The 16,507-nt window shown below is 47.1% G+C and overlaps 1 protein-coding gene across 3 annotated transcripts in view; it reads right to left on the bottom strand.

The window, feature by feature from the left end:
* Positions 1-16,507, bottom strand: part of sema6e (sema domain, transmembrane domain (TM), and cytoplasmic domain, (semaphorin) 6E) — a 96,294-nt gene that overhangs the window by 11,897 nt on the left and 67,890 nt on the right. The window contains exons 8-19 of one of the 3 annotated variants that reach the window (XM_031577044.2): positions 16,125-16,215; positions 15,746-15,868; positions 15,493-15,581; positions 15,120-15,337; positions 14,451-14,582; positions 13,633-13,788; positions 12,652-12,825; positions 11,979-12,116; positions 9,098-9,175; positions 4,233-4,291; positions 3,718-3,768; positions 437-586 (exon numbers count right to left, since the gene is read on the bottom strand). In XM_031577044.2, coding sequence (XP_031432904.1) covers positions 437-586; positions 3,718-3,768; positions 4,233-4,291; positions 9,098-9,175; positions 11,979-12,116; positions 12,652-12,825; positions 13,633-13,788; positions 14,451-14,582; positions 15,120-15,337; positions 15,493-15,581; positions 15,746-15,868; positions 16,125-16,215 — 1,459 coding nt within the window. The remainder of the gene's footprint in view (positions 1-436; positions 587-3,717; positions 3,769-4,232; positions 4,292-9,097; positions 9,176-11,978; positions 12,117-12,651; positions 12,826-13,632; positions 13,789-14,450; positions 14,583-15,119; positions 15,338-15,492; positions 15,582-15,745; positions 15,869-16,124; positions 16,216-16,507) is intronic. The other 2 variants (XM_031577045.2, XM_031577046.2) reach the window with 2 other exon arrangements.

The raw sequence follows: 16,507 nt of genomic DNA, 5'->3' as shown, positions 1-16,507 counted from the left end.
ATTTAGGGATAACGGACCGGGGACAAACATCTGGACACAGTGTGAGGATGTGCTAAAGATATTATCTCTGCAGTGGAGGAGATAGGATTGGATCGGCGGTTATGTTGTGGCACGCTGAAATAAAACTGTGTAAACTCCCTCTAAGCAGCCTAAGGTTCAATAATAAGCGAAAACGCTAAGCATCAGGGTCTCTCAGTCTCTCTTGGTGTTGCTGGCAAACATTGCAGGCAAAACAAGCAGAGTGTTAGTTTTCAGCTCAAGAGTAAGTGGGCAGTACAAGCTCCAGGCTCGACAGTGCAAATCCAGTACAGCGCAAGAAAAGGGACAGGGGGCAGTTAGGCATCTAGAGGTCATCTAGAAAGGTCTGCGAGAGGGCAGACGGCGAGACTCAAACGCAGTCTCTCTCTCTCTCTCCCCGCTCCCCCAGCCTCCTTACCCTCTACACTGATGGCCTCAGAGTCAGGTGAGCCCTGGTTCCCCACTGAAGGGTGCCCCTCAGGACCTGTACCTTTCTGTGAGTCACCGGGCACCTTGGGCAGCACCGCCACCTGACTGGTTGTGCTGGCGGTTGTGGGGGTGGTCTTTCCTGCGATTGTGTTGGGAAGGGAAGGGAGGGGGAAGGGGCAACAGAGGAACCAGTCAGTGAAATATATATATGCAAGAACAGTCCCATACAAACCTTAATACAGCAGCTCCACTCCTGGAGTATTTGGTATTAAATCAATATACAGGAATCAATCCTCTGGTTTGGACAAACACAAAGCTGTGGAGGAAAATATTATGCAGCAGCCTTAGCAACCACTCCAGATACAATTCAGTTGGACAGTCTTTTTGCCTTTGAATTCATATGGACTTTGAAGTTAAAGTATAGCCATTAAATAATAAACACAGAGCAGGAATATTCACAGCGGCTCACTTGACATAACAGTTAAAACATGCATGAATACAAGAAAACACTGTAACAAAACTCAATTTTCGAGGGAAGAGAATGGTCATAGGCAATAATTGCCATCAAAATCAACATCACATTTCCAAGTATTCTTATGTTTTTACCAGAGCAGACACAAAGGAATGCCTTTCTTCAGGCCATCCAGACAGTTCTTGGGCAGGTTTGCTTAGCACCTGGCCAGCTGGCGACTACCAAAAACGACTTAAGTAAGTAAGTATACTTTCAATCCCTCTGAAGACCACACAGGTGAAAATATATGTCAGTTATGGGTTTCAAAAACACAATTTGATATGCCTTAGTTCTTAGCAGAAGTCCAAATGATCAGGACTGTAATGAACTTCCCTAACATATTTTTCACTTTCTTCCTCTTAACTCACTCCAAACAGTGTTTATTTTAGGGCCACGTTGCTATAGGGCTTGGCACTTCACCACCATGATGGACATTGTGCAGCACTGCTTCACTATACAAATGGTTTCAGCCCACAATAACTATTACAAAAAAACTCATTCCATTCGCCTGTTTTCAGTCCTCTAGCCGGGAAGTTTTACGCTAAATAAATCCTGTCAGCATGCCATCTGTGCCAGGCAAATTAAAGCCACCCACCACGGGAAGGCCGAAGCTGGCACTCTGGTCGCTAGCTGCAGGGCTATGTTATTAGCCTCATGTATTATTATGATTCCCCAGTTCTTCCCGCTGTAATAGAAGAAAAAAAATCAAGGGGAAAAAACAGAAAACCCCACAAGAAAACCAGCGACTGAGGCATCTCTCTCTCTCTCTCTCTCTCTCTCTCTCTCTCTCTCTCTCTCTCTGTCACATACAGTAATCTCGGTGGGGTGGCTTGCACAAACAATGGGGAGAAGGAGAGAATGGAGTTGGCTCCCCTTCTGTCTGCAGCCTGCAATGGGGACTGATGGCGCACGGCTGCGACTGGGGCGGCATTCGCTGCCTTCACCACGTGGGTGTTGTGGGTTGTCAGCGAGGAAATAATTGCTCTACGGCTCAGAGATGTGAATGGCTTTGTCTTACTGTGAGAAGAAAAGGGAAAAAGCCTCTTCCTACACCCCTAAGCAACCCCCCCCCCCCCACCTCCCAAAGAAAAGAAAAAGGAAGAAAAAAAGACCCTGAAGTGAGTAAACTCATTTCAGCTCATTTGGACTGCTGGAGAGGGGAGATGCGGTGGCACGAGAGAGACAAACTGAATTAATCAGTGGGGAGGCTCATCAAGCCTCAGCTCTCACTGTGTAGAGCCAAGCTGCCTGCGGATCACTTCCTGCAGATCACTTCCACGTCGAGCTTCGCTGTGAAGACGTAGAAGACGGGGCGTTCCGCGTGGGGGAGTGAATGGCGTCGGTTCCACATCGAACAGAGGGAGAGAGACCGTTTTCACACTTGCCTGCTTGATCTTGCAAACATCACTAATGCACGCCAGAAATAAACTGTAAACATTCCCCCCTCCCCCCCTCCTTACTGGATTTAATGTCGTCTTAATGACACTCCGGAATGAAGAGCTCTCTGTTCTTCTTCTGTTGTTGTTGTTGTTCTTTTGAATATACTGCTCTTATTTCCTCCCTCCCACGAGATTAAAAAGCTATTTTACAGTAAGGCTAGGATTTAACATGGCTATAAACAACTCCGACCATTTCAATAGCTTGCTTTTTGTTGACTAATGCTATTGATTTAGAGGACATAAATAACGTACAAACCATACATTACTGCTCTGTTTTTCATCACGAAAATATATGGCAGTGAGTTCACAGAACTAGAGTTTTCCATTGTTTTCTTGGCTGGACATTGGAGCAATGTGGACTACTGCACAATACAGTGGCTTTTTTGTTTGTTTTGCTCCTGGTCAGAGAGATATGAGAGCCCAGCATTTTGTGAGCCAGTGAGTCATGGAATCTGACAGGCTTGGAGGTCCACTCCTGAAAGAGGAATTAGGTGGCCCCCGTTCGTTCGCACAAAGCTGACGGCCTGTCCGAAAGTCACGTTGGGGCTGTTGTTTTGGACAATGGGCTGAGAGCATCTGACCTCGTGAACCTGGACGTGAATGTGCCAACGGTGCAGAAGGGGCACAATGACAGCCAGATGTTTACACATACGCATGCCACCAGAAAGGCTGTCTGTCTGTCTGTCTGTTGCAATTTGCTGACTTTCACCCCCCTAAAATGAATCATAGACATTCATTCTGTTTGCCTCAAATTATGTGACATTATGCACTAGGGTATTAATAAACATTTAGCAAGGGTCATTTAAATGTTGTAGGTTGGTTTCTATATGTCGCCAATGCGACATCCTGCATGTAAGTCTGACTGACTGCACCACCCACCCCCTGGAAAAAAGATAGATATAAAAAACAGTGACAATCTGGTCAGCCATTTGGTGTAATAGCTAGTATCGATCTTGTGCGGCAGAGCACAAATACATTTTGTGAAGCATTTCAGAGGCGAAAGTTGAGCAGATTGAATTATCCTGTACAATGTGAGACTGTGCGAAGATTGCCTTGCCACAAGAGCTACTGTATAGAGCACAATACATCTGTCATTTAGGCAATTTACCTTATGAGCCTGGCAACAAAACATGAAAAATAACGGCATTAACGGAGGGGGAACACAGGCGAGATGATCGTAAAAGCAAGATCCCAGCTGAACGGAGAAGCACAATGTCTGCCCTTTGATCATTATAACGCGACAAACATGAGTCATATACCACAGAAATAAACTCCGACTAGAACAACCGGCAGAAAAAGCACACTTTTTTTTTTACTTACCATAAGCAGAATCCACTATGGTGTTCTGTTTCCGCGTAGTGGCCAAAACGTCTACCAATGGAGAGAGAGGAAAAGAAAGGGTAAGGACAAAGGGACGCATTATCTGTGACTAAACGGCCAAATCAATTCATACTGTAGATGATTGCAAATGGCATCAAAAGGCTAACCAGCCCATTAAATCCTTGAACAATGAGTATTCATACACATAAACATTTCAAATGGCACTCAATGCACTGTACGGATGCACAACGAGAGCTGAAGCCATGGATCTAAAAGCCTGCCACTGTCATTCATAAACCCCTCCAGTAACAGTTCCTGTAGATTATGGCTGCTTTTGCAGTGTGTGGAGTTTACTGCGGCAATTGTGTTTGGCCTAGCACATCACTTTTGGAGATCATAAAAGCACTTCATGGGTTTTTTTGTGTGTCTGTTACAAAGCAACCTACATCTGAGGGGGTGAGTGTAAGGCATACAGCAAAAGTCCCCATCACTGAAAACGACTGATCTGAACTCACCATGACAACTGTCTGGATACTGCGGGTAGCCATTCTCCACGTCCTGGTCAAACCCTTGCCTTGGAAACACAACAAAACAAGAAAAGAAAACACATCAATATTTCAATACTCCATGATGACATATGTACACAAAACATACACATTTTGAGGGTGGGTGATATTGTAGGGTTAATCGGACATTCTCTGAAAGCCTTTAAGAACCACCAGTGTCAGGTAAAGTAATTTGAAAGACAGTTTCAATTGTCGATTCAGTTCGATTCGATTAGTGCGCACAAAATCTTTCTTGAGCTGTGTATATACAGTACAGATAACCCAGAATGGAAGATGAGAGTGAGCGGCTGTCATCTGGAATACACTGACAGCATTTGGAACTTAATTAAACTTAAATTTGAACAAAATACAAAACTATATGCAAAGAAGGGCTACTACCTAATGCATACAATAAATTAGGTTTTTGAGAGGCTGAAGCTGTAACTGCTGGTGATAACCATTCAGAAGATTAAGATTAAACAGCCACAAATCATCACTGCTCTTAGAAAAACTGATAATAATTATCTAATTTCTGCCATGAGTTTGACCTGTGACTCAGTCTAACCCATTAAGACTATCAGAGCAGCCAATCAGAGCAGCCGATCTCGCACCAATTTCGGCACTACATTTTTCAAACCCTTTGTTCCTGAGACATCAGCTGGCAACAGATGACGCATGCTCATGAAAATACCTCACACATCACACACACTCTCACACACACACACACACACACACACACACACACACACACACACACACCTGACGCACATCAACACCCTGTCGCTCATCAGGTCAGTATCACAGACACATAAAAGATATGCTGAGCTGATGCTCAGAGAGAGAGAGAGAGAGAGAGAGAGAGAGAGCGAAAAAGAAAAGAAAGAGAAAGGGAGATGCACAGAGCAAGTATCACATCTGCATTCATAACCAACTCCATCCAGCACTAATGGAAACACACAAACATGGCACTCTTCAGAAGCGGTCTGACAACATAACATCGGCCTGTCCACAGAGGAGAGGTATATCAACCTAATTATTCATGCCACCCCAGCACTTCATTCATTCGGTCCCCAACACAGATCTGGCTTATTCTATTTTTACCCTCTGCATAGTCAATTTCCTTGCCAGTCAGCCATTTCAGCCTGAAATGATTTCGGCTCGCCATTTCCATTAACCTGAGCGCAGAGAAGAAGAAGAAAAAAAAAGGCCGGCCTCGACTTACAAGGCACACAAGCAGGGTGCTATTTATTACCCAGATGCTTCACGGGCACAGAGCGGCACCTTCTCCCCATACTGGAAAATCAACCAAAGTGCCCTGTGTGACTGGAGCGCACAAATTAGAATGCGCTACCCACCCTCTCGTTCCTGACTGAAGTATAAATACACCACTGTTATTGTGTGTTTTTTTTTAACTGCCGGCTACACGATTACGAATAATGTCTATACATCACATATGCGCTTGATATAATGTCTCTCATATACGTACCAAACATGGAGCTGTCAGGCAATATGTTTGTGCTTCACATGGTGGAACAGGGCCAGGCTCATGGGTTGCATATGTCTGTCTCGCATGGGGATATAAATATTCACGTCTATAGCGGGCTGTGGGTTATACATGTACACGACGCGTAAGTGTGCTTTTAAAATAACGTTCAGTGGGTTTTATTTAACGTGATGAGTGTGGTATTTTTAGGTAGCATCAGCATGTTCTCCAGATTTAGACGGTGTCTGGCTCTGGGGGGTTGCGTTGTTGACCAAATCAATTTAAAGGCCATTAAGATGGGGGAAAGAAGTGTGCCTTTGTTCAACACACACAGTCCCTCTATAGACGACCTCAATCCCAGATCACACACAGTGAGATACAAAAAAAAATTGCCTGACTACTGGAACTTTTTTGTGTTTGACAAGAAGATATGCTCTAAACTTCGAACCAAAAATATTCTTCCGGTTCCCGTTTTACACCACAGCAGAGGGTATGAAGCACCTCAGAACAAAGAGGAAGACAGACACAGAGAGAGAGAGAGAGAGAGAGAGAGAGAGAGCAAGAGAGAAAAGCAGAAGAAGAGAGAGATACCGAGAATCAGTGTGAGTTACAAAGTGTGCGAAAACAAGAGTAGCTGGGAGGCAAGTGAGCGAGACATTCAGGTACAGGACACCAGAGGTACTGCGAGACATTCAGGTACAGGACACCAGCGGTACAGTGAGGCATTCAGTTACAGGACACCGAACCGAGGGCCTCACCTATGGGTCACCCTCCCTCTTTGGCCAGCAGACCCGCTGCAGACCCACCCAGCCCTGTGCCATCTGCACTGCCACCCAGCCCTGTGCCAACCGGACTTTGCAGCCCTGCCTCCCATTAAGGCTTTTATGAGCTGCTGCATTGGAGAGGCTGAGCCATGCTCTTGGTAGATGTTTCACACCATCTCTTACCACCCCTCCACCCCAACCTGAGGTCAAGGAGAGTAGTGGTGGAGGCAACAGTAACGACCGCTACTTTCAAATATTCTCTCACCGGCCTCGTGAAGCTTGGCTCGGAAGTTTGGTCCGGGCTTGTGGCACCGAGTGTACGCTCGTTGCCGAACGCAACATAAATCTGCTGCGGGCGCAATTCGAATCATCGGGATGGTGTGGAGTAGTGATGGCGAAATGAAGCTTCATGAACCTTTGAAGCTTTTCAGCCAGATGTGTTGAAAAAAGGTTCACTACTCGAAGCGTCGTTCGCTCTCTAGTGACACCTGCTGTTCATTAAAAATACGTTGTAAGAAAGATTTTCTCGGGACAGTGAATTTGTTAAATTTGTTGTGGTGCGCAAGGCCTGCTAAAATAACATGCACACAAACGTATGGTGAAGAAAACGTACCTCCATTAATTCAAATTTCATTGTAGGCGAAAACAACGACAATAAAGGCTTTCCTTTGCTACTCTTTGTTCTAATAATAGTCTGACCGATGGAATAAAGGGTTGTATGGTGGCACAACGGTTAGCGACGTCACTTACAGGAGTTTACTACACAGTTTCGAAGCCTTGTCAAAGCGAATTTGAACCCGATGTTTTGGATAAAAACGCCTGCTAATTATCTTTACTCTATTCTGTAGCCTATGTTGTTGGAACAGAGTTAAAGTGCTTTTGGAATACAGGTCAGTACTTTTGTAAAACCAAGGGTAGTGAGAGTGCTTTTGGCCAACTGGTCAGTGAAAGTGCAGGGCACTGAAAAGGGGGCGAAAGTGCTTTGTGCAACTGGATCAAGGAGCTTTCTCTTCCTAACTGGCTCCATAACTCTATCTCAAATAATCTATACTACTAACAACACCAAACAATCTAAATCTCCAACTCCCGCTAAATCTCCAACCACTGACAACAACAACCACGAATACGAGATGGGAATTTGGACATCGTATAGTCGAAGCGTCCCGCCAAAAGTGAACGAACCACTTGGTGAAGCACTTGATTCAAATGAGGCTTCAGACGTCACAAGTGACGTCATTTCGGCAAAACGATACAAGCCTCGATACGCGCTCCATCTGGAAGTGCTTCATTTTCGCGACACAAGCTCCGAAGCCTCGGGTTCATTTGTAACATCACTAGTGTGGAGGGAGGGAGGGAGGGATGGAGGGAGGGAAAGAGAGAGGGATGGAGGGAGGGGAAGAGTAATAATTAATTCAAATCTGTTTGGTACACTCGTTTCATCCCGGTCTCAGAAAACAGACTTGCGCCATCTCAGGCGTGCTGTGCATTTCACAGCGAGGTTTACAGCCAATTTCTGGGCTCTGATTTTCAACCAAAAAATGCCAATGAAATGGATTTATAGGTGTGCTGAAACAATGCTTTTCAAAGTAAGGCCCCGAGTATTATGAAGCGATTTGGGAGAACAAATAGCACTGTTATTCCACTCACAGGCAGAGAGCTGCACAAGGCCCAACAGCCAAATACTAATTCTGAAATAGAAAGAGGGAGAGCATTGGAGAGAGAAAGAAAGAGATTGAGTAGGAAAAAGAGAGAGAGAGAGCGAGCGAAAGGGATTGATTGGCCTTTACCTTGCACAATCTCAGTGTTCTGAGCTGCTGTCTGATCAATACTTCTGAGTGTCAAATGGCTTCTTTCCAGTTCATATGAATGAATAAATAAATTATACGCAGGTCACAGGGAATCAATACGGCAGCTGCCTCTGTAAACACACCAGACTGAGGTCCCCGGCTTTCATTTCCATGCGATCGCACACGTGATGAATGTTTGCCACTCATGAGCAAACAAGATGGACGGCCAGGACGGATGGCCATAATCCTCTGCAGATATAGAGCTGCAGAGCAACAGATCTTCTCGACAGCGCACACCAATCAATATATATATATAGCGCCTATTTAAACTCGTATGCTCCTAGCCAGCCGGCCCAACCTTTTCCATGTTAACTTGAATCAATTTTTCAATTAATCGACCAAACTAATTGTATGTACTACATCAAAAGATAAGTGCTGCAAAGCCACTATTGTGCAGTATTGTACAGATGGAAGATAGTTTTTCTTCTCATATAATAGCTGAGATCATTGGACAAGATTTATACCACAGTGTGGTGTCTTTCCTCATGCATGTAATTTTGAGTGTGTTTATGAAAATGTGTGACAGGCTGTGTGCGTGTCTGAGTAAGCGCTTGAGTATGTGTGTGTCTGAAGATTTGAGAGTGAACGACAGAGCATGTGTGCATATGTGTGTGTGTGTGTCTGTAGAGAGAATTACAGAGCTTGTGTGCATATGCATCTGTCCGTGTGTGTGTGTGCGTGCGTGCGTGCGTGCGTGCGTGTGCGTGTGCGTGTGCGTGTGCGTGTGTGTGCACAACTCACTTGTTTCCAGGCGCCACGGTGGCGCACATCCCCATCTTCAGCCAGATGCAGTAGGGGTCTCGTGAGGACAGGCAGCTCCTGAAAGACAGAGCAGAGTAGAGAGAGAGGGAGGGAGAGAGAGAGAGAGGGAGAGAGAAAGGGAGAGAGGGAGAGAGAGAGAGAAAGGGAGAGGGATAGAGGGAGGGAGAGAGAGGGAGGGAGAGAGGGATACATAGAGAGAGAGGGAGAGAGAGAGGAAAGGGAGAGAGGGAGAGAGAGAGAAGGAGAGTGAGAGACGGACTTGTAAACTTCCACCAGATGTGGCGGGGAGAGCTTGGCTCCCTCCTCCTCCACTGACCCATTAACAGCGTTGCACTACAGATGCTCCTGCCACTGCCAAGAAACAACAGACAGGCACAGCCAGTTGCAGTGTTTGGATAGAGCACACAAAACGCCACGGGTCGGGTTTTCCTAACGGGAGGGGGGATTCGAAGACAGCGTTCGACCTGGAGATTGCCAAAAAAAACGAGGAAATTCATTTGGGGGGAAGGAAAGGCGCTGGGGTTGGGAGGAAGGGTGTAGGCTTGCCTCCACCACGCTTCTGTACTGGGTGGTTGCTGACAAAGTTGGGGAAGGGTGTTCCATTCGATGCAGGTCCACACAGAAAATGTACGTCAAAAACAAGTACTTTGCACTGTTCCATTTTGTGTACTTCATTAGATGTCCTTTTTTGGGGAGGGGGCAGAAATAATCTCTGTGCCTTTACAAAGTGCTGACCGAGCGAGCGAGCACTGTTAGCATTAAAAGACAAATTATAGATCTCCTTCAGTGTGCATCTTTTATAGTCAGAGGTTATGTTTTTCATCTTGGAGCCATGATGGAGAGGTCTGGAACCGGCTGCTCCATCCAATTTGACAGAGGGGCAAAGCCAACAGTAATTCCAGTAGAATATGATGATGATGATGATGATGATGATGATGATGATGAAGTTTCAAGCCTCAAATGGTTGGGAATAATCAGAAACGCAATAATATTTATATATATTATTGACACCAGTTCTGTCTTCTTTGACATTGTCAGAGTTCCTGTTGACTATAACTGTACCTGTGTGACTCCATGATGTAACACACGTGTTTGTTTATCCATCTTATCAGAGCAAGTTCTGAAATGTTCTTTAATCCTTGTTTTAATGAGAATGAGAGAGAACAAGACTGATTTTTTTTTTTATTAAAATAAATCAATATCAAATGATCTCTTTGTAAAGATTTATTTGATGCCATTTCAATTTTTCCCTGTTCTGTTAATGGGATTAATTCATGGGCGGGCAACTGAGAAGACTACGTCCACTAATTTCTCTGGTTGGGGAAAAAACACTGGTTTGGATCCTCTCCCTCTCACTTTCTCTCTGTAAATCTTGTGGTTTTTAATGACAGAGCCCAGTTAAGAGCCATTTTCCAGCCCCGTGAACCGGATAGAGCGCTTCCTCTTTAAACCCCAACGCCGTTTGAGTCAATGTGGTGATCTGAATTCGGTCCGACTCCAACAGGCGATGGTGACTGAGTGGCTGAATGAGTTATTAGTCTGATAGACGGACAAACATGAGTGGCTGAATAAGTTATTAGTCTGATAGACGGACAAACATGAGTGGCTGAATGCCAGAGGCGGTCGGAGACACCATGACTTGGCAAAAAGCAACCCAGACCAGACGTATTAAGCCAGGTCACTAGACAGAGCAATGCCGTGGCTCTGGCCCCAAGGCAAAGCTGGAGCAGTGAGTGGGAGTGGGTAAACTGGCTAAAAGTCAACTGCTCGATAATCCAGATCTGCATTGTGAGGCAAGAGGCCACGCTAAGCACTTTACCTACCACTGTGCTGTCACGTTGAAATTGAGTAATCAATTTAATGATTTTGCCGCAATCAGTTATGGATTATCAAGAATGAAAAGTATCGTAAAAAATGGTAAATAAGGACTGAAAACTAGGCAGGGAAGGAGAGAGAGGGAGGAAAAGAAGAGTTGCGTGGAGCGTGATTTGGTTGATGTCGGACAAACTGTGAAGCTGGATGAAAGCTCGGAGCAGATGAGACTGACATAAGTGTTAAGTGATTAGTGGCGCTGTAATCCGTTTCAGCACAGCGGCAGCGTGATTCCGCTGTCTTTAACGAACTCTGGGAAGGGATTTTCATGGCTTGCATAAGTAGAAATGAGTCCTTTTCATTTTCCTCCAGTGAAAGAAGAGAAGAGAAGCACGGAGAGAAGAGAAGAGGAGAAAAAAAACTGAAGGAAGTAAAAAAAAAAAGAAAAAGAAATCTGGTCACTGTTGGCCTCCGTCCAATCAGATGGTTCCACTTTGTGTAAACGCCGCTGGGGCTCCTCCAAGACCTCGCAGTGAGAGGCTGTCATGCTATGGGAGATATATGTCCCCAGTCGGATAAACTAATCACTGCGGGTAGGGGTTAGGAACTCGGGGCAAATGACTATAAATATACCCCTCCGACCAGTACTGAACTGGAACGCAGCCTTTGAGGGCTATATTTTGAACTTTAATAACTGCACCCCCCCCCCCCCACACACACACATGGGGAAAGATGGACCTTGATTAGTCAGACCTTCCAGAGTCAGATATCCATATTATGTGCATAGTGTATGTTGACACGAGTCACCTTCAATAGGTTTGCTGTGTGTACACTTTTGCCAGATATGTTGTGGTGATATCTGCACAAACTCTAGATTGTGGACTTCGTTTAGTGGCAGTACTTGTGTTTTCCTGATTCTAGAACAAATGCTTTCAGCTGGCCTTCACTACAGTATATTAACACAAGCTGAGATCTGCATTAGCTATCTGTATTCACTACATGTATTTGTTTTGAGATCAACGTCAGTAGTCGCGGCGTCTGTACTTACGTTTTGCAGGAGCCGTAGTCTGCACAGCGGCTGAGGGGCACGCGGACCACGCAGCCAGAGAAGGCCACGAAGAGAGCGTGGTGATCCTTGTCCAGCTCCAGGCCCAGCACGCGCCGGTCCTCCCCTTGGACGTTACACCTTCACAGGGCAGCAGAGCAGACAGCGACACGCGTCAGCCACGGAGCTCACTCAGCAGCAACCAGAGGGCCGAGCTCTTGGGTTTAGTTACAGTCAAATGTACCATTTAATCTATAGCATGTTCATTAGTAGGACTGAAAGCACAAACTAGACTGGTTTCATACCCTAGAGAGGTACTGCAGGCAGCAGCAATATTTGAGTTATTGCGATGTGTTCCAATTTAGGGGCTTAATTTATGTCCCAGTTAGACCAAGAACTGTTTTTTTCCCCACGCTACGGTCAATTTAAGCGGTTAACTGTCTTATTCATTTACCTTAGAAAGAGTTTCAAAGTGACTTTGTCAGATACATTTTAGATTTTCTTTTCTTCTCAGCAGAGCCAAAAGAACCTAATCAAACATTCGTTAAGGGCAGCGTGACCGAGGTAAATTAGCGTTGCTTAGCAGCCTTCCCCTTGTCTCGTTTGTTACCGACATGCTGCTTGCTGAGAGTTGAACATCACACAGGGAGGTAATTCAGAGTTGGCTGGTACTCACTTAGCCGGGTTATAAACGTCGACGTCCTCCAGCAACTGAGTGCTGAAGGTGGTGTTGGCGTGGGTGCTGGCCAGCACCTTCAGCACGTGCCCGTCCTCCGAGCCCAGGAACAGCACTGTGTGGTTCTTGTAAGGCCCGGCTGAGGTGTCCACGGCGAGCTGGGTCAGCTTGAATCTACATACGCACACATGCGTGGGAGAGGAAGGTATGGTTCGGTGAGTGAGATTTGGGCGCGTCTGATAGCAATGGTAACTTTTTGACTTTCAGCACAGGATTGCTTGTACTGCCTTTCACACTCACTCTCAGACTCCACTGCCAGTTCATTGTCTCTGCGGGGCATGAATGGGTTTAGATGAGTGTGTGTGTGTGTGTGGTGGTTGTCTGTGAGTGTGTGTGTGTGTGGGGGGGTGGGTGGGGGTGGAAGGGAGGTGGGAGTGGTAGTGGAGCAAAATCTGTTGAGCCAGCGAGTGAGAGTAAGGCTGTGAATAGCACATCCAAGCTCACCTCGTCACAGTTGGCCATTTCTCAGAGCATTCCTGGTGGATGGGTTTATGTGTGTTATGTGTGTGTGTGCGGGTGTGATGGGATGAGTGGGTGATGGTGTAGACATGGAGATGTGAGTGGATAATTGTGCTCTAAAATCACTGGTGGATGGGTTTATGTGTGTGTGTGTGTGTGGAGGGGGGGGGGGAGCGTGCGTGCGTGTGTGTGTGTATGTGTGTGTGTGTGTGTGTGTGTGTGTGTGTGTGTGTGTGTGTATGATGGGGGATGGTGCAGACACGGAGATGTGAGGATACCTGTGCTCTAAAATCACTGGCTCTGAGGCTCGGCCAGATGGTTGTCAGAATGCTGGGGACGGCGCGCGGTGAGGTGCAGCCGGCTGAGCAGCTGGCAGGTGCAGACGAGTGCCGTGCGTGATGGGCGGCACGTGAGAGGAGGGTGGGGGGGTGGGGTTTGACGTGGCGAGGCGCGGCAGCTTACCTGCTGGTGGTGCGCGTGAAGCAGGGTCGGTCGTTGACGGAGGGTACCGCCTCGTCCATCAGCGGGTAGGACTTGATGAAGGTCAGCGTTTCGTCTGGGAAGGTGGTGGAGGACTTGTACGCCGCAGCTGGGCCGTCACCGGCACAAGAGCCAGGCCTACGTGTGAGAGAGCGACAGACAAAGAAAGAGAGAGGTAGAGAGATAGAGAGATAGAGAGTAGAGGGACAGACAAAGAAAGAGAGAGGTAGAGAGATAGAGAGTAGAGATAGAGGGAGAATGAAGACATGAAGATGCATAAAGAAACAAAATGAGAGGCAGAGAAAGCAAGAGAGATAGAGCCGTGCGGAGAGCACAATCAGCGCTGTCCATCTACGGCCCTCTCCCACCCCCACTGAGCCCCGGGAAAACATCTGACTCAATAGACTCGCTAGCCTTAGCCCACCGAAGCATGTGCGATTCCTATTAAATATGGTCCATCTACCATCTGCCTTCATTAAATGAAAGGCCCCCCTCCCCCCCTCGGAATGATCTCGTAATCAATGGAGAGTGGAGGCTGGCTGGCCCCGGAGCCCCTACCCGGCCTCGACAGTCTGTCCGCGCGCTGAGAAGAATTATTAATAGTGACGGACGGAGGACATGATGATGAGCGTCTCCGGGTCCCTGGTCGGCCTCATACAGCGTCTCAAAAGCTCTCGAGGCGGTGTGGAGTGATGTTGAGGGAGGAGTGAGTGTGTGTGTGTGTGTGTGTGTGTGTGTGTGTGAGTGTGTGTGTGTGTGTGTATGTGTGTGTGTGTATTCTCTTCTGTCCTCCATCTCACCTTGGCTTGGGCACCATCTCCTCAGGCACGGGGGTCCATGCCGACTCGCTGTTGCGCTGCTCCTTGAACTTGCCATTGAAAACCCTCTCGATGTCGTCCATGTAGAACACGCACACGGCCGAGCCAGTGATGCTGCACACGCAAACACACACAGACACATATCCACACAGACACACACACACACAGAGACAAACACATGACGCATTAACGGCCATTAGATCCCTCTCCACTTACCGCTTCCTGATGTAAACACTGCTTTGAAGCAAATGCTCTTTTCTCTTGTCTGCTCATAACTAATTGAACAGAACAAAAAATAAATAAAGAGTCCAGGGCCACAGAGACCGTCTCTTTTGTTGCGTAACCCAATTAACCTGCACTATGTTTAGACACGGACACCCTCTTCCCCTAATGTCCTACCCCCTTGGAATAGCGAACCGCAACAAGGCCGCTTTTATGTTTTCTCATATCCGCTGATGAGTCAGTCGCATTGAGCAGCTTTGCGCGGCATGTGGTAACACTGCATTCGCCTCGAGCTGCAACTGAATCCAACTTTAACGATGAGAGATGGTGGCTAAGGCCCTAACTTACAGAAGTTTTGATAGTTGTTCCTCAAGACTTTTATCAAGTCGCTGTAATATACGTGGAATGTGTGTTTGCTGCACTGCAGACCTGTTAGATTGCGTGGTGAACACGCCCAGCACTGCCGGCTTCTGGTTGACCTGCATGACGTTGGTCAGGGACTGGAGCACGTCGAAATAGAAGAAGGAGTCGCCCGGCACCGAGCAGTTGAGCCGCGCCTTCAGGAAGGAGGTCCAGTAGCGCTCCAGAACCCGCGGAGAACCGCCGTTGTCGTTCTTGCAGACGCGGCCCACTCGGGAGAACACCACCTACGTGGATTAAGGGAGGGGAGAGGGGAAAGAAAACAAGGACATTTTGTATCGTACGTTGTGGTGCAACTGCATTGGCTCCAGGGGCTTCAATCACTTAGACAAGTGTAGCCAGGGGCTTTCCTTTCTCTCTCTCTGCGGCCGGCTGGTCATACCTTGCCTAGGGCGGTGTACTCCACGGCAATCTCGCTGAAGAAAAAGTACACATAGTTCCCGTACTCAATGGCGTGAAGGAAATGGGGCTCTGGGAGAAACAAAGCGGCAAAAAAAAAGCCAAGCATCATTTTTAGTTGCTGTACTTTTCACATGAGTAACTGTCTGCTACAAGAGGTGACCTGGGAGGATTTGAGATTTTGTGGTGTCGGGGGCGGGGGTGAACCGTGTCACTTGACGCGTCACACATCTCACCTCGAAGCCACTTGGAGTCGTATTTGACGGTGCGCAAGACGGGGCTGCTCTCTCCCAGGCTGCGGTAGATCACTGCGTCGCTGGCCAAGAAATCAGTCATGGTAGCGGAGTAGAAATCCCCACCTGGAAGTGTGACCAAAACGCAGTGTTTTATTCATCAAGCCACTGAACATTTTCTGCACGAATCCTTGCCTGGTGTGTTTTCCCCCCATCTCTGACTCAGGGAGGGGAGCTATTTTCACTGTGTCTAATCAGCCACTGACCTTTCATGGAGGAGCGAGACCACAATAAGACTGGCTGAACTTTGTATAAATGTCACTGGAATATTGGCAAAGATAAAGGCAGGTGTCGTGTTGCTCTTTTGCCACCATCCACTCACCGGCGAAGAGGCCAACATTCGACTGCCGCGACTCGAAGGGGCAGCGAGCTTGTCCGACCACCTCCTCTCCAACCTGCTCTAGAGTAGACATCTTGAGAGAGAGCACAGAAACATTCACATTACAGAGTTTTTTTTTTAGCACATTTAAAACGCAAATGAAACCCAGAGACAGCCATATTGCAGTCATACTTTGCAGTCATCACAGCGCGTCACAGCGGACTGATCTTTGGGGGTCGAGGTTAATTTGTTGTTCATGCACAACAGGCTCCTGAATAATGGCGCGGTCAGGTTGCCAATAACGCTGACGCCTGGGATTTCACCTCGCTGCAGACGTTTAGCCGTTGCTTCCGCCGTGCCACGCCGTGCCACAGCACACCGCTCGG

This window comes from Clupea harengus, chromosome 11 (assembly GCF_900700415.2).
Source record: "Clupea harengus chromosome 11, Ch_v2.0.2, whole genome shotgun sequence".
Lineage (NCBI taxonomy): Eukaryota > Metazoa > Chordata > Actinopteri > Clupeiformes > Clupeidae > Clupea > Clupea harengus.
The sequence above is the reverse complement of the archived record's forward strand: the minus strand, read 5'-3'. Positions and strand labels throughout refer to the sequence as shown.